The sequence below is a fragment of the Hylobates moloch genome, unplaced genomic scaffold (assembly GCF_009828535.3).
Source record: "Hylobates moloch isolate HMO894 unplaced genomic scaffold, HMol_V3 SCAFFOLD_12, whole genome shotgun sequence".
Lineage (NCBI taxonomy): Eukaryota > Metazoa > Chordata > Mammalia > Primates > Hylobatidae > Hylobates > Hylobates moloch.
The window spans coordinates 18,552,248-18,575,015 of NW_026652287.1; the positions used below are offsets into that span (position 1 = coordinate 18,552,248).

General features: G+C 43.2%; 1 protein-coding gene across 2 annotated transcripts in view; it reads left to right on the forward strand.

Annotated features, from left to right (window-relative positions):
* Positions 1-22,533, forward strand: part of TBX5 (T-box transcription factor 5) — a 54,080-nt gene extending 31,547 nt beyond the window's left edge. For both annotated transcript variants that reach the window (XM_032171495.1, XM_032171494.1), the window contains exons 8-9: positions 10,366-10,592; positions 20,373-22,533. In XM_032171495.1, the coding sequence (XP_032027386.1) occupies positions 10,366-10,592; positions 20,373-20,947 (802 nt within the window). In that variant the 3' untranslated portion in view covers positions 20,948-22,533. The remainder of the gene's footprint in view (positions 1-10,365; positions 10,593-20,372) is intronic.
* Positions 22,534-22,768: the final 235 nt, after the last annotated feature.

A 22,768-nucleotide genomic window follows, 5' to 3' on the forward strand; every position in this document is an offset into this window, starting at 1 on the left:
AACCGAAACTTTGTACCCTTTGACCAACATCTCCCATTTCCCCTCTCCTCAGCTCCTGGCAACCACCATTCTCCTCTCCACTGCTACAGGCTTGACTATTTTAGCTTACACCTATAAGTGAGTCAGGTCATGTTTTTTTTTTTTTTTGGAGACGGAGTCTCGCAGTCGCCCAGGCTGGAGTGCAGTGGCGCGATCTCGGCTCCGCCCCCCGGGGTTCACGCCATTCTCCTGCCTCAGCCTCCGGAGTAGCTGGGACTACAGGCGCCCGCCACCTCGCCCGGCTAATTTTTTGTATTTTTAGTAGAGACGGGGTTTCACTGTGTTAGCCATGATGGTCTCGATCTCCTGACCTCCTGATCCGCCCACCTCGGCCTCCCAAAGTGCTGGGATTACAGGCGTTAGCCACTGCTCCCGGCATGGTCATGTTGATCTTTCTGTGTCTGGCTTATTTCACTTAACAATGTCCTCCAGGTTCATTCATGTTGTCTCAAACGAGAGGATTTCCTTCTTTATTTTTAAGGCTGAATAGTATTCTAGTGTGTGTGTGTATGTATATATACACCACATTTTCTGCACCCATTCATCCACTCACGGATACTCAGGCTGATTCCATATCTTGGCTCTTTTGAATAATGCTGCAGTGATCATGGGAGTGTAGATATCTCTTTAAGATACTGATTTCATTTCCTTTGGGTGTATATCTAGAAAAGGGATATACATATATCCCTGGGTCATGTGATAGTTCTATTTTTTGGTTATTTATATATTGTTTTGTTTTGAGACAAGGTCTTACCCTGTTGCCCAGGCTGAAGTGCAGTGTCACGATCAGGGCTCATTACAGCTTCCACTTCCTGGGCTCAAGCAATCCTCCCACCTCAGCCCTCCAAGTAGCTGGGACTACAGGCACGTGCCACCATGCCTTGCTAATGTTTTTCAATTTCAGTAGAGACAAGATCTTGCTATATTGCTCAGACTAGTCTTGAACTCCTGAGCTCAAGTGATCCTCCTGCCTTGGCCTCCCAAAGTGCTGGGATGACAGACGTGGGCCACTGCGCCTGGATGATAGTTCTATTTTTAATTTTTTTGGGAACCTCCATACTGTGTTCCATGGTGGCTGCACCAACTTGCATTCCCACCAGCAGTGTGCAAGGATTCCTTTTTCTCCACATGCTTGCCAACATTTGTTATCTTTTGTCTTTTTGATAATAGCCATCCTAACAGGTGTAAGGTGATATACCTAATGTGGCTTTGATTTGTATTTCCTCAATGAGTACTGAAGTTGTACATTTTTAATATATGTCTTGTCTATTTGTATGTCTTCTTTTGAGAAATGTCTATTCAGGTCTTTTGCCCATTTTTTAATGGGATTTTTTTCACCACTATTGAGTTGTATATTTCATTCATCCACAATTGAGCAGTGTTTCTCAAACTTTTGATAGACATCACAATTACCTGGGGGGCTTGTTCAAAAATATTTCTAGGTCTTGCTTTCAGAGGTTTGAGTCAGTGGCTCCAGGGATGAGTCAGAAACTGCTCTTCAACAGTTTTCTCCAGTGGCTCTGATGGAGGTGTCCCCTGGTCACACTTGGGTAATCCCTTGTTTCTAGAGAATGAGTGAGCACTAGAGAATGCAGATGAACATGTGATTGTATTTCTGCAAACAAAGCCCATGTATGGGCTGTTTTACATAAAAGGCAACCCTTTTCTCTGCTTAGTACTCACCTCACACTGAACATTAGAATTACCTGTAGTCCTCCCTTCAGTGTTCTATTAAGAAAAATTGAAGGCGTGTGAGAAACATGGAAGAATTGTACGATGAGTGCCCATGTACTCACCGCTTAGAGTCTTCAATTAAAATTTTGGTATATATTTGCTCTACCACATATCTCTCCATCTGCTCATCTATCCATCCATTCATCTATCCACCCTTCCATCCCTCTCTCCCTCCCTCCTTCTTTTTATTGATGCATTTCAAATTAAATTGCAGACATGAGTACATTTTACCCCAAACTCTACAGTGTGCACATCATTAACTTGGACTCAATTTTTGTTCACACTCCTTTATTTTAGGTTGAATTTATATACGGTGAAATGCACAAATCTTAAGTACACCTCTCACTGTTGGGCACATGCACATACCTGTGAAACCCAAGCCCCTATCAAAATATAGAACATTCCCATCACCCCAGAAAATTCTCTCATTTCTTGTCTCCTTAGTCACTCCCTGCCTCCTTCTCTTCACTAGAGGCAATCAATGTCCTGACTTTTTTTCACTATAGGTTAGTTTTGTCTGTTATAGAATTTCATATAAATAGGATTATCCAGTGTGTACTCTTTTGTGGAAGACTTCTTTCTCCTGGGAAGCTTTTAAAAACTCCCAGTGTCCATGCTGTTCCCCAGAATAATAACATCAAATTCCCTGGGGGTGAGTTTGGGTGTCAATATATATATTTTTAATTTCCCAGGTGATTATGGTATGCAGCCAAGCTCGAAACCAACTCCCCTAGAGGAAGTTCCTCATCTTTGTCCATCCCCACCCTAAGCCGTGTCCCCCAACCACCCAACTCCACTAATGAACATCCTCACATTAAAATTTTATTTTCCAAGAGACCTGCTACCTTGTAGTTGTTTTGAGCAGGGAAGGAGGCAGACTTTTATATTAGCACACAAAACATTTAGCATTCCTTCAGCAATAATTGCTTTGGGTGACTTTGCCAAGGTCATCATCAGAAGCGAAGGTCACCAGGAAGTCCTTGGCTTACTTCTGAATAATCAATGGCCTCCACATGATTTTCCCCAGAACAAAGGATGCCCCAAGACAGTCCCTTTGGTACAGAAAGCAGTTTGAGAAAGCTGTAGCATTCCAGCTTCCAGAAGGACTGAGGCCTTGGAGGATTCCTTCTCACCACCCTACCCCTGTTCCAAAATCATGTAGAAGAAAAGACTAAACCTAAGTCATAGTTAAGCTGGTTTAAATGGTTAGTTTTACAAGACTGGACTAAAATACTGAACTGTTCAATTCAGTACTAGACTATTTGATGAATTATTACTGTAAATTCATTAAAAGTTTAGCGTGAGGCTGAGTGCGGTGGCTCATGCCTATAATCCTAGCACTTTGGGAGGCCGAGGCTGGCGGATCACAAGGTCGGGAGTTTAAGACCAGCCTGGCCAATATGGTGAAACCCTGTCTCTACTAAAAATACAAAAATTAGCCGGGCGTGGTGGTGAGCACTTGTAGTCCCAGCTACTTGGGAGGCTGAGGCAGGAGAATCGCTTGAACCTGGGAGGCAGAGGTTGCAGTGAGCTGAGATTGCACCACTGTACTCCAGCCTAGGTGACAGAGCGAGACTCCGTCTCAAAAACAAACAAACAAACTTTAGCTTGAATTGTCCTTTTATGTCTGTAGTTTTACAAAGTTTAGCTTGAATTGTCCATATTTGTCTATAGTTTTACATCTAGCTTTTACCCACAGAATCCACACCTACCCTGTGAGATAGGCCTTTTGTTCTCCGTTACACAAACAGGGAAACTGAGACAAAAGGTGATGTCATGAATTGTCCAGGATTTTCCCCATGATTTCCAAACCATCTCTATAGTTTGGGTCAAAACTGTTTTTTGAATCACAGACCCTTTTTGAGTAGCCAATGCAAATGTGAACCTCTTCCTAGAAAAAGTGACCAGCTCTAAATATTTGATATTTTTGGGTGTTCATACCCACTTGAAGCCCTTGCTGGGTAAGAACCTCTGCTCCAAAATATAATAATGTATATTTACAAAATAGTGTTTATTGAGCAATGTGTCCCCAGTGTGTGTGTGTGTGTGTGTGTGTGTGTGTGTGTGTGTATACACTAAGCCTTTCCATGCATCACTTCATTTTATAGGCTTGGGAAAAGGAAGAACCTAGCCAGCAACGTAGTGGTCAAATTCGTGGCTGGATACCGAAGGAAGGCACATTCACCTGGCCTGACTTCGGAGCCTGAGCTTGATGCTACCACTCTGACACTATATTATCTACAGATTTAACAAGGGGGACCCAAGGCCCCAAACCAAAATTTTTATAAGTGGTGGGTGCTTAAGGCCAGAGAGAGAAGTGCCTTTGAGTTTCTTGGCACCCCTCAAATCATATAGCCCTGGATGAGTCAACAATGGGAAATTTAGGCCTTACAAGGTGGCTCATGCCTATTATCCCAGTGCTTTGGGAGGCAGAGGGGAGGATCACTTGAGGCCAGATCAAAACCAACCTGGGCAATATAGCAAGATCCCATCTCTAAAAAAAAATACAACTATTGGCTGGGTGTGGTGGCACATGCCTACAGTTCTAGCTACTTGGGAGGCTGAAGCAGGAGGACCCCTTGAGCCCAGGAGCTTGAAGTCACTGTGAGCTATGTTCATGCCACCTCACTCCAGCCTGGACAAAAGAGTGAGAGTTTGTCTTAAAAACAAAGAAAAGAAAAAATCAACAATGGGAAAGTTTTATAACCTCTTTGTGCCCTCACCCCCATTCTTTTTTGAAATTTGTATAAATTTAGAGAGTACAAGGGTAGCTTTTATACATGGATCTATTGCATAGTGGTGAAGTCGGGCTTTTACTTTAACTATCACTTTAATAGTGTACATTGTATCCATTAAGTAATTTCTCATCCCTTACCCACCTCCCACCCGTCCGAGCCTCCAATGTCTGTTATTCCACGCTCTATGTCCACGCCCATGTTGTACACTTTCTTTAGATCCCCTTATAAGTGAGAACATTGTGTCCCCTTATTCTCATCAGCAACATGGTACCCAGCGCCCTTCTCCAGCTTGCTGGTGTAGTGTAAACTGAGTAAGCACTTTGCAGACTTGAAGAAGCCAGTGATTATTTACTATTTGCACTAGGCTAAATCCAGCCTTGGGTGTGCCCCCTGCAGTCCCTGCTGTGTCCACGCATGTTAGATCAGAACAACTTCCTCAAGTGTATTAGAATGTTAAGAAATCAAAAAGCCCTCAAAGGGTGATGTGGGCCCCTTTTTAATTTTAATCACAGATTAAAATGCTATCGAGAAGAGGAATTTGCTCCAAGAGAAGAGGGATTTTACAGTCCCTCGCCTTGCCCTGCTTTAGTTGTTTGAAAAAGGCTGCCAGAAATTGGGTAAGGATCACCAGGGGAAAACAAACAAACACAAAAATTCGAACATACCAGCGCCCCTGCCACCTGCTCCCGTGAAAAGGCCAATTCAGTCGGCTGTGGTGGAAAACGTTCTCCCGGGTGTTCATTAGCTGGAGGGAGGCTGAGGATGCAGTTTGGCCGTGGATTTCAATATTCCCTTGTAACGTTTTACAACCCAGACCCGGCGACAATGGCGTCATTCATTGCACTCGCTCACGTGGAACAGAACGTGAGAGAAGGGCAGAGCCGGGGAGAAGCTGGTCTGTGGGCGCTGATACCCAAGGCCAGCTGAGGTAATCAGGACCCCCAGCTCGTGTTGGGGTCGGGGGTCCCAGACTCTTGTTGGAGCTTGTCCATGGGATGCAGGTGTAGCTGCTTGATACAGCGGAGAGCAGTGAGATTTGACTGTTGCAAACTAAAGTTTCTGCAAACAGTAGGATCGATCAGTAGATCTTGATATTGCCCGGGTGGAGCCAATATCCAATTCTCTCATTACCGGCGTGCTTTATAAAGTGGCATTTGCCAAGTAGTTGGTATGGAGGTAACAATTGCTTATTATTAAGTATTAGTTAGGTGGCTGATATAATGGGCTTATGGGGACTTTTATCACTCACCCCCGTCCCACCATTCCCCTTGATATAGGGACTTGGAGGGAAGGGCGAGAGGGGGATGAAGGATAAAAGGCTACGTATTGGGTACAGTGTACACTGCTCGGGTGATGGGTCCATCAGAATCTCAGAAGTCACCACTAAAGAACTAATCCATGTAACCAAACACTACCTATTCCCCCAAAACAAAAAATTTTAAAAATGTTATGTGAAAATAATAAACATGATAACTCATAGGAAAAAAAAGGTTAAATGAGGTCATAAGTGTGGGGCTTTAATCTCACAGGATGGTGGCCATATAAAAAAGAGGAAGATAGATAGATAGATAGATAGATAGATAGATAGATAGATAGATCATCCCCCACTCTAACCCTCACTGCCTGGCATGTGAGGACACTGAGGGAAGGTGGCCATCACAAGCGAGGAAGACAGGCATCACCAGAAACTGAGCATGCTAGCACCCACATCTCCAGAACTATGAGAAAATACATTTCTGTGTGTGTGCTTTTTTAAAAGTATTAGGTGGCATAAGTTTTGGAATAGGATTGACCCTGGGTGAGACTCTGCTTTGCCTCTTAGCTCTTTCTTTTTTTTTTTTTTTTTTTTTTTTTTTTTTTTTTTTTTTTTTTTTTTTTTTTTTTCTTGAGACAGATTTCATTCTTGTCATGCGATCTTGGCTCATTGCAACCTCCACCTCCCAGGTTCAAGTGATTGTCTTACCTCAGCCTCCCAAGTACACGCCCAGCTAATTCTTATAATTTTGGTAGAGACAGGGTTTCGTCATGTTGACCAGACTGGTTTTAAATGCCTGACCTCAAGTGATCTGCTTGCCTCAGCCTCCCAAAGTGCTGGAATTATAGGCGTGAGCCACCGTGCCTGGCCCGTCTGCATTTTCTTATCTCTAATGTAAATCTAACTGTACCTGTGAAATTAGGTTCTTGCCAGGATCAAATCAGGATAAGCATATAAGTCAAGCAGTACAGTGGCTGGAACATTAGGAGGCACTTGAAGAACAATGTAGATGAGAATGATGATGATGATGATTAAAAAAAGAGCAGGCTCCTTTTACTGCCTGTATTTCCAGAGACACAAGGGCTTTTCAACTTTCACTTTAATTCTCTTGTGTCCTTGCTTCTTCATGGATGTTCTTAAGCTGTAGAAGAAGATAGTTTTATCTTCTCATCTGGAGGACTTTAGAGATTTCTGCCATGATGATACTAACCATGTCTCTTTGATCGACCGTTCCTTTGATCCATGGATGAGCTCTGTGAAAATTGCCCCGCTGTTGTTTAATTCTAACATTTTCTTTCCTTTGCCTGTGTAATTCTATAATGATTGAGAAGTCACTTCCCCATTCCACGCCCAAATTTTGACACCTGTCAGAGGGGTTTGGGGACGTTGTATTTCAGGCATTAACAGAGGTGTTCATGATCGGTGATGGGGGTGATGTTTCAGGCTCCTTAGCGGGAAACAAGCTGTGAGGGACAAGTGGTTATTGGGATAATATTGCTTTTCCCACTTCTGTGTTAGTAATCAAAAGCAGGACTTGGCCTTTCCAGAGAGCAGTTTTGCAACTTGGCTGTACTAGAACGGAGAATTCCACGGAGTCCATTGATACATTCTCTTGTAAATTCTCTCAGCCAACATTTTTTGGAGGTTATTTTCTTTAATTAAAAAGAAAAACCGTTCCTATTAAAAATATAAAACCAAAAGAGATTTCCCCCTTCCTCTTGGAGCTCTGACAGCAAAATATTGGAACTAAATAGATCTAAATGGAATTGCCAGTGAGTTTTGACAACTTTTATAATGTTTTATTGTTATTATAATTTTTCTTCTTTTTCTTTTTTTCTTTTTTTTTCCATTACGTAGCTTGAACCACAAAGCAAGAGCTATAAAGCTAATTCCATTCCCTTCAGCCTCCTGGCCCCAGGGAGAGATTCAGACTGGTGTGGCTGCTCAGATGGCTCCAGCTTTGGTTCTGAGATGGCACAGGGAAGCTGGGCTAGGAGAACCCTGGGTGTCCTGAGGGTGTCTGTAGCCTCATGGAAACTTGGCAGATGCTCTGTGTTCCTGCCTGGCCACTCCGATGTGCTTTCACATGATAAACAAAGGCAGGGACATAGGGTGGAGATGTTCACACACTTGAGGCCGTAGAAGTACAAAGAGTCTTGTGCCCCAAAACCCTGCTCCCCTAAAAGCATATTGTGTTATAAAAATTGAAAGACATCATTAGGAGACAATGCAAAAGTTATGAGGAAATGATTGGATTAGAATTCTAGTTGTGTCTCTTTCTAACTCTGCGATCTTGAACAAGTTGCTTCATCTCCCTGGGCCTCAACTTCCTCATCTGTAAAATGGGATCAAAAATAATACCTACCACATAGAGTCATAGAAAGGATGAAATGGACAAATTCAAGATCCTTCAAAATGCATTATGTGTAGCTCTTTGCACATGAGATTATTTCAGGTATACTCTTTTATTTTAATAGTTAAGCACTGATTGATTGATTGATTGATTGAGACAGGGTTTTGCTCTGTCACTCAGGCTGGAGTGCAATGGTGCAGTCATAGCTTACTGCAACCTCAAACTCCTGGGCTCAAGCAATCCTCTTGCCTCAGCCTCTTGAGTTGCTATGACCATAGGCACATAAACATTTGTCTTAATTGCATTAAAAGAACTATAATTAGCACCACAAGCCTGTAATTTCACAGATATGATCACTTATAGTGAAGCTTAACTTATTTGGATAAATGATTAATTTTTAAAATGTCATAAGTTAAAGAATAGATGGTTCCAGGTCATGGTGAAAATTGTGTCTGACCGAAGTTTGGGATTTACTGACACATGCTCCTTCTAGGATAGGGGTTCTTAACCTGTTTGATGCCACGGGCCTCTCTGGCAGTGTGTTGAAGCCTATGAATCATCTCTAAGAATAATATGATTAAATGCATGAAATAAAATACATAGGTTACAAGAGAAGCCAATTATATTTGAAAAATAGTTACCAAAATATGTTTTAAATGGCTGTATAGCAATATATGCAGTTTGTAAATGCCATGCCCAAGATTCCCTATCCCCATCCTAAATGCTGGGTATGGGATGTTAGGGGTCAAGCTCTTCTTCTCTCACATACTTGGATATTTCTCTCTTTGTCCCTTCTATCTTGAAGTGCCCCCCGCCACCTTCTTTCTACTCCTCTGCAACCTTCCACATCCCATCCATTCCCCACTTCTCTCATTTCCTTTGAGCCTCCTGGTGCTGCACAGCACGACTTTCCTTCTTCCCAGGAGAGGTTTCTACTGAGTCCTTCTGAGGAAAAAAAATGGGAACACCTGGTATGAAATCTGAAGGTAAGGGAATGTGGAGGACCAATCCTAAGAGTGTGAGGGGGCAGATTTTGAGAGCGTTGAGGGATGCTATACCTATGATGTCATGGAATTTTTATTATGCTCACTTTGCCTGTGTGAGCCCTGAAGCTCAGGGGAGGGTTGTGTGTCAGATGGACACATAGCCTGTAAGGGATAGGGATGGGGCCTGAATTGGGAGCTGCGTAATCTTAGATCCCATGCTGTTTTTCTTTCTTTTCTTTCTTTCTCTTTCTTTCTTTCTTTCTTTCTTTCTTTCTTTCTTTCTTTCTTTCTTTCTTTCTTCTTTTTCTTTCTTCCTTTCCTTTCATTTCCTTTCTCTTTCTTTCTTTCTTTCTCTCTCTCTTTCTTTCTCTCTCTCTTTCTTTCTTTCTCTCTCTTCTTTCTCTTTCTTTCTTTTTACTTTCTTTCTTTTTAAATCTTCTATGTCCTTGTTCCTCCTTCTTTCTCATTTTCTTTCCCTCTCTTTTTTCCCTTCCTCTATTCTCTCTGCCCAAAACAATAACAGTAATGATGATGGTTGCCGTTTGTTGAGCATTTACTGTGTGCCATGTACCTTTCTGAGGCTTTTCATGGTTAACTCATTAAACCATTTCTTCTATCAACAGCCCTTTGAACTGGGGACATTCATTATCCCTCCTTTACAGATGGGAAAACTAAGGTATGGAGAAGTTAAGTATGTCAGTGGCCACAAGGACAGAAGCTCAGGAGGAAATTCTGACACTAGCAGCAATCTATCCAGATGAGAGTAACTTAGGATTATACCTGACCTTCCTAGGTGGTCAGCTACCAGTTTTTACTGACTTTGGGCAATGACCTGAGCCCTACCTTAAAAATAGTCACCCACAGGTTAAGTCTAAATAAATACTCAGATTAATTAGCTTTCAAATTAGGGAATTTAAAGATATACGTAGACTAAATTGACATATTTCAAAATACCATGTGTGTTTATTGATTGTTAAAAGGGGTTCTTTACTGGGTGTGTTTATTTACCTTTCTGCTTAGGTATAGAACTGTTGGTAAATCTACTTGCCTAATGTATAAGGCATGAAAAATTAGTACCCAAATATACATTTGTGAAATATGATGGACACGAATATAACTGGATCATTTTATTCATCAAAGACCCCTTTTTTTTCCTTATTCTGTGACTTTTCTGGTGGATTCTCTCACGCCTGGTTCAGCCACTCAGGAAATCTGTATCAGGGCACTGATAAGCGTTATCTCCCATCTTTTCTCTTTCAGTAAAGAATATCCTGTGGTCCCCAGGAGCACTGTGAGGCAAAAAGTGACCTCCAACCACAGTCCTTTCAGCAGCGAGTCTCGAGCTCTCTCCACCTCATCCAATTTGGGGTCCCAATACCAGTGTGAGAATGGTGTTTCCGGCCCCTCCCAGGACCTCCTGCCTCCACCCAACCCATACCCACTGCCCCAGGAACATAGCCAAATTTACCATTGCACCAAGAGGAAAGGTGAGTGTGATCACCCCTGGTCAATTCACTTTCTTTCTTACCTTTTCCTTTCCTTGGGTTGGGGGTGAGGGGATGAGGAGTATGCATTTATTCACTTTATTTATTTAAAAATGTAAACAACACAAAAATACACGGAGATAAGAAATTTAAACCATACAGCTAAAACTAAAAGTTCCCTTGACATGTTCCTACCCACAGTTCCAGCCTCTTCTTTGGAGAAAGCTTATTTGAAATGTTCAGACCTATTGTATTCATTTATGCACACACACACACGTGGAGAGTACAGAGAAAGAACTAGATTTCTTTTTCTTTTTTTTTTTTTTTTTTTTGAGACAGGATCTTGCTCTATCACCCAGGCTGGAGTGCAGTGGTGTAGTCATGGCTCACTGCAGCCTCAACCACCTGGGCTTAAGTGATCCTTTCACATCAGCCTCCCTGGTAGCTGGGACTACAGGCATGCGTTCACACACTGTACTAAATTTTTGTTGTTGTTGTAGAGACAGGGTCTCACTATGTTGCCCAGACTTGTCTCAACCTCCTGGGCTCAAGTGACCCACCTGCCTTGGCATCCCAAAGTGCTGGGATTACACGCCTGAGCCACCACACCCAAAATTTTTTTAAAAAACGTTTAATATAGATGAAATCACACTGTATGTATTTTGCAACTTGCTGTCTTTTTTTCTTTTAAACTTTAGAATGTGTTTTGGGTATCTTTTTATGAACCTAGACTGCCTTATTTTATTTTTAACTGCTAAGGAGGAAGAATTGACTGGAAAGGATAAAATGGAGTTTATTTTGCCACCCCCTCTGGTAGGCAGGGAGGTTGCTTGAGTGGTCCCTGATTGTATTACAAGCCGTGATGTAGGAAAACCCCTTGTGACTGTGAATGCTTCTCTGGCATATGTGTCAGTGTTTCTCTCAGGTGGATTTTGAACTCTTTTTTTTTTTTTTCCTGATCAACACCAACACACACACACACACACACATACACATCACAAATGATTTTCCCCGTCTCATCCCCCATTTAAATCTACTAAGCTGAAGCATTCTGTGGTTTTCTTTGCCACATGAGAAATGAATGGCTTTTTTTTTCTAAGTCATCCAAGTCCAAAGGGGCTATGCTAAAGAAAGAATTTTCTGGTGGCCCTTCTTGTGAGCCAGAATAGAATTGTTTGGCACAGGTGGTGTGGTGGAGTTCAGCTCGCTAGAACCATTGCTTGGTGTGAGCTATAGATGGTATGGTGGGGAGACTGCAGCCTTTGGGGACAGAGAGATGTGGGTTTGAATCTCATCTCTGCTGCCTGCTTCTTGTGTGACCTAACTCAGGTGTTCTAGCCTCTCCTAGCCTCGGTTTCTCACTTTGTAAATGATGATGTTTCCTAAAGCATCTGCTAGTTAGCAAGTACCCAGTAGGTGGTAGCTATGATTGGGTATGTGGCAGATATCACTCCAGAAGGTGATTCCCAGGAGGAATCTGCCTCTTGTCTTTTGGACTGGCATTAATTTATCAGTCTTCCCAGAGAAGACTGCCTCTCTAAGTGAGAGCTTGAGAAGACAGATACAGAAGGGATGGGGTAGGCTAAAGTTTACATCTGTGGTCTGCAGAATCAATCAGGATGAAGCTCACCTTTGCAATTTAAAAATTTTTATAAGTAGTGACAAGTTGCTTAACCTTTCCAAGCCTCATTTTAAAAAATCTGTAAATATGGGCTCAGGGTACAACTTGTCTCATAGGCTTGGTGCAAAGATGTCAAAAAATCATACACATCATATGTTATCTCAGGGTTGACTCAGAAAGTAGTAGCTGTTTTGCTCTAAAAGACACCAATTTTAATCTACAAAGTGGCCTGTTGAAACTCACAGCCTCAGTGGTCAACACAAGCCTTTGTGAATCCAGTGCCCAGTGCCTAAACCTTTAGGAAAAAGCAACTCGCTAACAACCAATGGGAATGGATGCTTTGGTAGCTTTTTCTGGAGCTGGGGTTACATGAGGAAAGTAACATAGTTTGACTATTTGACATTTACCAATCTTGCGTTTTAAAGGAGGGAAGAGCTGTCGTTGGTATTTACATGGGGCTAGGAGCTGACCTGGGTGAGGCCTGACTTCCAGACTTACCTGAAGCCAATCCAAACTCCTTGAATCTCAAAGGCCTGAACAATATCACTCCAACAGGCCCCCTAGCATGACACCCGGCACATCTGCTGCCGGATGGACTGGAGACCAGATGCCTGCAAATATGTCTGCCTCTTTAGGCATGAGGAGGAGGTTAAGAATGTCCTATGGGACACAGGTCCCTGAATAGCGATTCTGTTTTATATTGTATTTAAGGGTGCCCTTCCTAAGTCCCAGACCAAGCTTTTTCGACAACACTATGGAGTAGATGCTATTATTAACCCACTTTATCAATGGGGAAACTGAGGCTCAGAAAGGTTCCAAACAAAAACTGCCAGTGGTTCTTGAACCCCAGCCTGGTCTACAGATTCTATACCTGTGCGTTTCACCACCACTCTATACCGTCTTGGTTACCTTTGCTCATCTGCTACAATCTCAAAATTTCATTTTCCACTGAAGATCTGTCTTTGAGACTGGGTCAAACATGCTGATTAAGAGCTCACCAGGTTTGAATTTGGGAGCTCTAATCGATTAAATTAATGCCAGACCAAAAGATAGGCAGGAAGAAGTTAAAAAGGATCATGGTGCTTTTTAGGTTCAATATTTACAGCAGCATCCTTATAAATGCATTCCTGAAGGATGCGGCGGGGAGGCTTTGAATGCACAGTTCACAAACCTCTTAGGTTATGACTTGACTTCCATAGAGTGTTTGATGGATCCTTGGATGAACTTAAAATCAACTTGGAGTGGCCACTGGGGAAGCTGGAGTTGGGGGCCGATCCACTGCAGTAATACTCACAGTTGACGACACTTTGCAGCTGTGTGCCCATGGGCGAGTGTCTGGGCCTCAACTATCTTTTGTGCAAAATGAGGATAACAATAGCACCTGCTTGATATGGCTGTGATGAGAGGAAATGAGATCATCCACAGAAAGCACCTAGAACGGTGTCTGGCACCTACAAGTGCTCAATGAACATGTGCATGCCACAGGCCTGCCCTTATGAAGCTCACACTGTTGCAAGCAGGTCGGATATTACACAAGTAATTATAAATTGCTGAATTGAAATTGTGAAGCCTGGCACTGTGGCTCACACCTGTAATCTCAGCATTTTGGGAGGCTGAGCCTGGAGGATTGCTTGAGTCCAAGAGTTGAGACTAGCCTGGGCAACATAGTGAGACTCCATCTCTACAAAAAATAAAAATTAGCCTGATGTGTTGGCACATGCCGGTGGTCCTAGCTAACCCAGGAGGCTGAGATGGGAGGATTGCTTGAGCCCAGGAGTTCGAGGCTGCAGTGAGCTGTGATTGCACCACTGCACTCCAGCCTGGGTGACAGAGAGAGACCCTGTCTCAAAAAATAAATAAAATAAAATAAAATAAATGATTGAATGCTATTAAGGAGATATGCAAAGTGTTAAGGAATATCAAACTGGAGTGTCAGTCTAGGGTGGGAGATCAGGGAAGCATGGAGGCTGAGATCAGAGGAGAGTGAGTGTTGGATAGGAGAAGGGGGAGGTGTGAGGGTATCCACACAGAGGAAAGCATGCATGAAGCCCCTTGGCTGAGGGAGAGCCTGACCCCTGGGGAGTGAACAGAAGGCTGAGATGTTGGCACTCAGGGCAAGGGCAAAGTGGTGGGGGATGAGGGCTAGAGAGAAAGGCAGGGACCAGTGAGATGCCAGCCTGTATAAGCCATTTTAATGAAAGACGTCAGATTTTATCCTACCACCAGTGCACATCAATTGGAGAGATTTACATGAGTAACATGCCTAAGTTCTTTATTTGGAAGCAGTCACTTTGCTATGATAGCACAGGACTATTTAGTTGGCACCAGATACCCATTGAAAGGCCGTCGTGGGGTCTGAAACAGGAGACGGTGGCTCCGACCATGGTGTGGGGAGAAGCTGGAGTTGTGGGTGGAATCAGGTCTTAGTGGCTGGTTGGCGATAACAAGGGGAAGAATTACCCCCCTTCTTTGTGGATTTGGAAACCAACACTGGGGAAATTACCCAAAGTCACCCAGCTCGTGAGTGGCCCAGCTCGAGATGTACACTGAGGCCTGTGGGCTCGGGGTGAATGGGGTGTGCACCCTGGAGAAATTCTTTCACCTTTCCAGAAACCTCTGCCCTTCTCACCTCCCTCCACCCCCAAAAGGGAGCTCCCAGTGACAGGGAACATTCCAGCCGAGGGCTCTCTGTCCTGCCTAGGAGACAACAAATAGCAATTCATCATCAGCCTCCACATTGTAAAGTGATAAGGAATCAGCCAAGGTTTCCTTCCAGTTGGGATTCTCGTTAAGTGATAACTCCATGGGTGGTTTTCCCCCTGGCCCCTGCCTGCCCCACTATCTGACTTCCCCTCATTGTCTGTCTCCTTTCCAATGAGCCCAGGAGTCAGGCCCAATGAAATGTCAAAGGGCCAGGCAGGCCGGAGGGCTCCTTGTGTTTGGAACCAGCTGTCTCCAAACTATCTCTCCCGATGGATTGAGCCAAAAAAGCCGGGAAGGGCTTTTATCAATGCCACTCAATCAAATCCAGGACCTCAGGGCCTGGGAGAGCACTTGTCTGTCTTTCTCCCTCCCACCCCTGACTCTCACCCCACTCACATTAGAAACTAAAAGCAACCCAAATAAAGATTCTAGCAAAGCCATGAGCTGAATCAGATATTCAAAGGAAAGTTAGAGATTGAGAGGGGAAGGGGAATTAGATGTGGAAAAGGGCTTTGCAGGGTGCATTTTCTCAGTGCTGTGTTTGAAAATGCGATTTCACATCCATTCCTTTGCTGATTCTCCAGTTCCTTGCAGCAGTCTTTGTACTAGGGGAGATGCCACCCATCTCTGTTTTGCAGGGCTCTAATGGAGGACCAAGAGACAGGGTTAGATTTTAAGCTTATGTGGCTGATGAGTGGCAGATCTGGGATGGATGCATCAGATTAATCTTTATTTATTGAGCACTTAATGTATAATGGACACTGTGCTAGGTGCTTGGGATAAGTGGAGGACATGGTGGAAAAGGCTCCTGCTCTCAAGAAACTTGAATTCTTACTGGATGAGACATATAATAAGCCAGTAAGTAAATTTAATGGTTTCAGGTAGTGACTAGGTGATGTTTGAGTCTTTTGATTTCTAGTTGAGAATCTTCACACGATACCATTCCCCCCATTCATCTATCAACCCATCCATCCACCTACCCATCCACTCACTCATTCATCAACCCACCCATCCATTCACCCGTCTACCCACCCACCCATCCATGCATACATCCACCCATCCAACCACCCATCCATCCACCCACTCATCCACCCACTCATCCACCAATCCTCCCACTCATTCATCCATCCACCCATCCACCCACCCATACATCTACCCACCCATTCACCCACCCATCCATCCATCTACTCATCCACCCACTCATCCATAAGAGTCAAAGTTTGCTACTTTTTCATGTTGGCTGAGCATGTAGGGTTGCATGAAATGGAAAGCCTGGGGCCATCTGTCAGAATGAGCACGGCTTTGTGAGTCAGAAGACCTGAATTATAGCCACCTTCCCAACTTGCTGAAGGTCACTCAGCTAGAAAGATTACTACTCTAAGTCTCAGGGTCTCTGTCTGGGAAGACTCGCCAATGGTTCTTCATCTGAATGAACTGAATTGGCAAGAGAAATGACCCATTTGGGAATAATGACATTTGCTCAATAGGATTAGTATTTGAAAGTACTCTATGAGCTTTCCAGCTCTGTAATCTACCCAAATACTTTTAAGTATGGGACAACTTTCAGAAAGCTATCTGTCCAGTCTTCCAAAAGAGAAAGAGGGAAAAGAGAATGGACCCAGGTCATTTGGACAGATGAGATTTGAACGCTTTATGTGCAAGGAAGATAAAAACTCAACTGCCCTCAGTATTACCTCAATTAAATCTCATAAAAAGTTCAGGTATTATCTCCATTTACAATCAAGAACTGAGATTGGAATGACCTGGTTATTCATCCACAGTCACATGGCCAGCGAGCACTGGAGCTGTAACTCTGTGCCTTAATATCTGTGCCCTGGATGCATTACTAAAGTCACTTTATCCAGAATCAAAAACATCTAGAAAAATCAAAAGTACTAGGGTTTTCTACAGTGCCATGCCATAATGAGTGGTGAGAATTAGGAAGAATTTACTGTTACCTAAGAGACTCATTTGGGTTTAGGATAGTTGCAATATAATTGACCACTCTTAATATGCAACTTTCTGAAGCCAAGTTGTAGACTCATCTCATTAGAAGACTTGATACTTAAATATAGCCCATTTACCAACCCTGAAAGTTAATCATGACTTGGCTGGAGATAGGTCTTTGCTGTTGAACAGTTATTAGGCTCTCAAAGAAGAGAAAAAAGATAAAAGAAAGAAACTGAGCCATAACCAAAATAAACACAGAGATTACATCCAGAGCATTTATCATGACTGACCTGAAATTTGGATCCTTGAGTTGGAATTTCTTTACAATGTGATGAGGCCTGAGAGGAATTTGAGAATGTTCAGGACTTGCTTTCATCAATAAGCCAAGATTGAGTTTTTCTTAGTGCTCTGCATTAGATCTTTGGGGTATTAAAGACTGGAATGTATAATTTTACGATTTTCCAAAATGTGTTCCGGCCGTTTTCTTATTATTCTTCCTTTTTTTACTTGTAACAAACCTGGAAGGGGATCAGAAACTTGAGAATAGTTAGTTTGCCTTGTTTTTTTTTCTCTTGCCAAGGGTACCCTGCAGCTGTACTTTCTATTATTGAAAAGGGGAACACCCTGGTTAAATGGAAAACCCAAAGGTTATGATTCCAGCAACAATGGAAACACGCAGGTTTATGAATCTGGGGGAAGGAAGGAAGAATGGAAGGAAAGGAATCAAGGGAGGAGATGGTGAGGACAAAAGGAAGCTGAGTATAGCAATGTCTTCAAGCCTCAAAAAAAAAAAAAAAAAAAACAAACGCACAGTTAAAGGGTGAAAAATGTGGCCATTCACTCATCTGGATGTTTTCAAACATCTGCATGGTTGGCATGATGTAGATAGAACACCTGGAAGAGTGTGTTTTTCTTTTTTTTTTTATTTTTGGTACAAATTTTTTGGGTATCCTATAGGTCCCAGATGTGGCCCAGAAAGAGTCTAGTGGAAATAAGTTTGCTTGCCGTTAAGTGGGCACAACCGTAAGAGATATGTTTTGTTTGTGGATACTGTTGGCTTATCTGTGGGTGTCACTTGGACATTGATACAAATGGAGCTGATTGGTGGAATCCAAACCCAAGCTACTCTACCTGGGTTGGGGAGCTGTCTTACAAACCAGTCGAAAGCCAAAGGATTTAGTCTTGAGTCAGTGGCTTACTTGCGTCTTTATATCTGAGGACCACCTCTCAGTCACAGAGTGTAGGCCTCCCTCACTTACTGCTCATGGTAGGATAGACTGGGATTGAGGATATGCACCAAAAACAGGATCAGTCTACCCTGTTCACCACTCTATCTCCAGCACCTGGCACAATACCTAGCACTTTGGAGCAGCTCAGTAATTATCTGTTGTATGATTGCATGAGTGGCACTGGATATTAGAAATCTAGAGAGTTTGAAGCAAGGTGTGTAGGCAAAGTCAATCCAATCTGGCTTGGATTCCAGCCTCTGTTCCTTCTCAACCATGTGACTTTGGGCAAGTCACTTCTCTGAGCTTTAGTTTCTGCCTTTATGAGACAGGAATTACAGCAGATACCTTGAGGAATTACTGTGAGATGAAGAGTAAGGTCATGTAGTAGGTACTCAATAAATAATAGCTCTGATCATTTCCTCTCATTATTTAGTTCAGCATTCTGTTTTCATGGCCATGAGCGATCACAGTGAGTTGCATGGATGCCCCAGTGTTTCATTTTTCTTCATTTCTCCAAAGACAGACATAATTTCTTAACGTGTATTGACTAGAAAGAGACAGAAAGATGAGGAAAGAGAATTTTCAGTTTGGAAGGTAAAATTTCAGATAAGTAATGAGTCTGTGTTGAGGTTTATACTTTGGTAGATATCCCCAAGTATTGCTTCCCCTGAAGGGAATACTTTGAGGGTATTATTGTGAATTATGTCTGCCATGAGCTTGACTGGTGGTGTTACCCCTGCAACAAGAGCTGTTCATGTTGACAGAAATCAGGAGACTTACATGCTCAATCTTACTTAGTTCTTAGCTACCCAGTAAGGTAAGTATTACTCACTTTGATTCAGAGATGATGACGAGGCTCTGAGCGTAGATGCCCTGCTGGTATCACACAGATATTAAGTAAAAGAGCCTGATTCAAATCCAGACATATCTAGGCTTCTTAACCTGGGGTCTGGGTTTTAGGGAGTCTTTGAACCCCCTGAAATTATATGCAAAGCCTTGTATGCACATGCAGTTTTCAAAACATTGTGTTTCAATGTAGTTTTCTAGGAAAGAGCCCAGCACTTTTGCTTGTTTTCAAAGGGGCCAGTGGCCCCAAAGTGGTGAAAGGAGACCCCCTTTCAGAGACAGAACTATCTCCACTTCCCTACACTAGGAAATAACTAGTACACAGGGAAGGGAAGGGACTCGCTCAGCAGGAAACAGCAACACATTAACTTGTACCAACTTAACAAATACTAACTAGGCACCTGCTTACATAAGGCATCAGGAAAGGATTTGAACATTCATTCAAGCTCCCTCCCACTCATCCATGCATGCATGCATGCATGCATCCATCCATCAATCCATCCATCCATCCATCCATCCATCCATCCATCCATCCATCCATCTATCCATTGTACAAATATTTATTGCATGCTTTCTCTGTGTATCAAGACAGTGAAAAACAAGGACTTTGTGGTCAGACTACTTGGATTCTAATCCTGGCTCTACTGTTTATCAGCCACGTAAAACCTTGGGCAAGTTTCTTAACCTCCGTGAGTCCTTTTTCTCTCATCTGTAAGATGAGGATAATAGTAAAACCCACCTGGTAGTGTTGTTGTGATTAAATGTGTTACTTCATGGAGAGTGCTTAGAATCGTGCTACGCAGAGTACACACTGTATATGTTTGTTGTGACTTATTGTTGATGCTATCGTTAATAGCAGGTGTTTACTAGGTTCTGGGAATATAGTCATGGATAAGGCAGACAATGTCCTGCTTTTATGAAATTTACATGCTGGAGAAGAGGAAAGGTAATAATAATTGCTATTTATTTATTTTTGAAATGGGGGGTCTCACTATGTTGCCCAGGATGGTCTCAAACTCCTGGGCTCAAGTGATCCTCTTTCCTCGGTCTCCCAAGCAGCTGGAACTATAGGCGTGCACAACTGCACCTGCTTAGTTGCTATTTATTGAGTGTTTCTGGGCTCTGGACTAAGTGCTTCATGTATTTTCCCATTTAATTCTCAACACTGCCCTTTGTAGGAAGTGCTATTTCCTACCCTTTCCATCTTACAGATGAAGAAGCTGAACCCAGAAAGGTCAAACTGTTTGCATAGTACTCCATAGCCCAAGGTCTTAACCATTACAGTCCACCCCCACCTTTTTTGTTTTCAGAATGGCGGTTAGGGCTAACAGTCCCTCAGGCTTTATTCTTCGTACTTTGGCCAAATAACTGTCTGCACTTTTAGCTGCCTGGTGCCTGCTCCTGGCCTCACTGCTTTCTCTCCTGTCTTCACAGAGGAAGAATGTTCCACCACAGACCATCCCTATAAGAAGCCCTACATGGAGACATCACCCAGTGAAGAAGATTCCTTCTACCGCTCTAGCTATCCACAGCAGCAGGGCCTGGGTGCCTCCTACAGGACAGAGTCGGCACAGCGGCAGGCCTGCATGTATGCCAGCTCTGCGCCCCCCAGCGAGCCTGTGCCCAGCCTGGAGGACATCAGCTGCAACACGTGGCCAAGCATGCCTTCCTACAGCAGCTGCACCGTCACCACTGTGCAGCCCATGGACAGGCTACCCTACCAGCACTTCTCTGCTCACTTCACCTCGGGGCCCCTGGTCCCTCGGCTGGCTGGCATGGCCAACCATGGCTCCCCACAGCTGGGAGAGGGAATGTTCCAGCACCAGACCTCCGTGGCCCACCAGCCTGTGGTCAGGCAGTGTGGGCCCCAGACTGGCCTGCAGTCCCCTGGCACCCTTCAGCCCCCTGAGTTCCTCTACTCTCATGGCGTGCCAAGGACTCTATCCCCTCATCAGTACCACTCTGTGCACGGAGTTGGCATGGTGCCAGAGTGGAGCGACAATAGCTAAAGTGAGGACTGCTTCACAACAGACATTTCCTAGAGAAAGAGAGAGAGAGAGGAGAAAGAGAGAGAAGGAGAGAGACAGTAGCCAAGAGAACCCCACGGACAAGATTTTTCATTTCACCCAATGTTCACATCTGCACTCAAGGTCGCTGGATGCTGATCTAATCAGTAGCTTGAAACCACAATTTTAAAAATGTGACTTTCTTGTTTTGTTTCAAAATTTTAAAAAAACAAACACGAAAAGATGAGTCCCACCCCCCCACGACCACCACACTCATCAACCAGCCACATTCACGCCACTCCCCAGATCTCTTCCCCCCATTCCTTCTTTTGGGCTCTAGAAAGTCTTGCCTCATTGAGTGATTTTCCCTAGTGAGTAGTTGGAGTCTGTCCCTGTCTTGGTGTTAATGTTGACATTGTTATATAATAAATGATAATATATTTTTTTCTTTCAATTTTCTTAATGGGACCCAGTCCCTTATTTGGGGGGAGGTCTGAGGCAAGTATATTTCAAAATATGTACTTGCGGGATTCCCTTCAAGTAAACCATCCCTGAAACCTAAATTCACGTTTCCCCTTGACTAAGAAAAGCACCTACCTCTGCCATGTGATGTTTCTGAAAAGCCTCCCTATGTCCCCATTTGCTTTGGTTTGTCCTGCCTTCTCCAATATCACGTGCTCAGTTTTGCCTCTACTTACCCATGGAGTCAGGATAACACTGACGCTCCCTGGCATCCTATCTTATTCAGCCCTACCGTCTTGCCAGCTCTGTCTTTCCAGCTGTCTGTCGCTAAAATGTGGCCTATAGCTTCCCTTCCGGAAAGCTTGCTTTGAAAAACTTAAAAAGCCCCCGTTTACATGCAGGTGGGACTGTGATAACAGTACAAGCTCTGTATTGACAAGAGTTGTGGACAAAAAGCCAAAATAAATATTCTTCCTGATTAAAAAAAAAATTTTTGTAAAAAACAAGGCCAGCCCCAACCTTCCAAACCTCTATCACCAACAACCCAAACTGGATGTCAAGCAAAATGCACAATTCCTACAGAAGAGGCAAGACACAGTCACCGATGATAACTCTCCAAAGAAACCACGCCCACACCAATGCCGACACAAAACTGTGTTTACTGAAAGCCGAAAACAGTATTAAAAAAAAGTGTGTAAGTAAAGTGTTATGGTAGGGTTCTTCAGATGTAATATTTTACTGGTACTATTTATTTATAAATAGGAATTCTAATTAAGTAATAACATGAAATGAAACCCAGCATACGAGCTGGCCAAGAGCTTTTAATTTTATTGATACTCAAAACCAAGTTTGTGTTTTTTTTTTTCCTCTTTCGAATGTGCTTTGCTTTTTTTGATTAAAAAGAATTTTTTTTTCCTTTTTTATAAACAGACCCTAATAAAGAGAACAGGGTAAGATGTGAGGCTGAGTGTGTTTAAGTATGTGAGAGAGTGTGAGTGTGTTTGTGAGTGTCCCTATGCGATTATGTCTCTTTATGTTGCTAAGGGGGGAGGGTGAGGATTAAGTACTCGTGCCTTATATTTGTGTGCCAATTAATGCCTAATAAATACCATGTGCTTAAACAAGTACAAGGAACTTGAACACCCATTTTTTTTTTTCCTATTCTTTCTACCGACTGAATAGAGGGGATAGGAAGTGGAGGAAACAGGAAGAGGTGGTCTTGCATGTGAATTTCTCACCCCAAGTGATTTCTCATGCCCATCTCAGGAGAATTTGGGATGCATTGTCCTTGAGTGTGATGAAGCTGAATATATGATCCACTGGTTTATATCCCTGGAGTGAGGTTACTTGTTTTAATGGAAT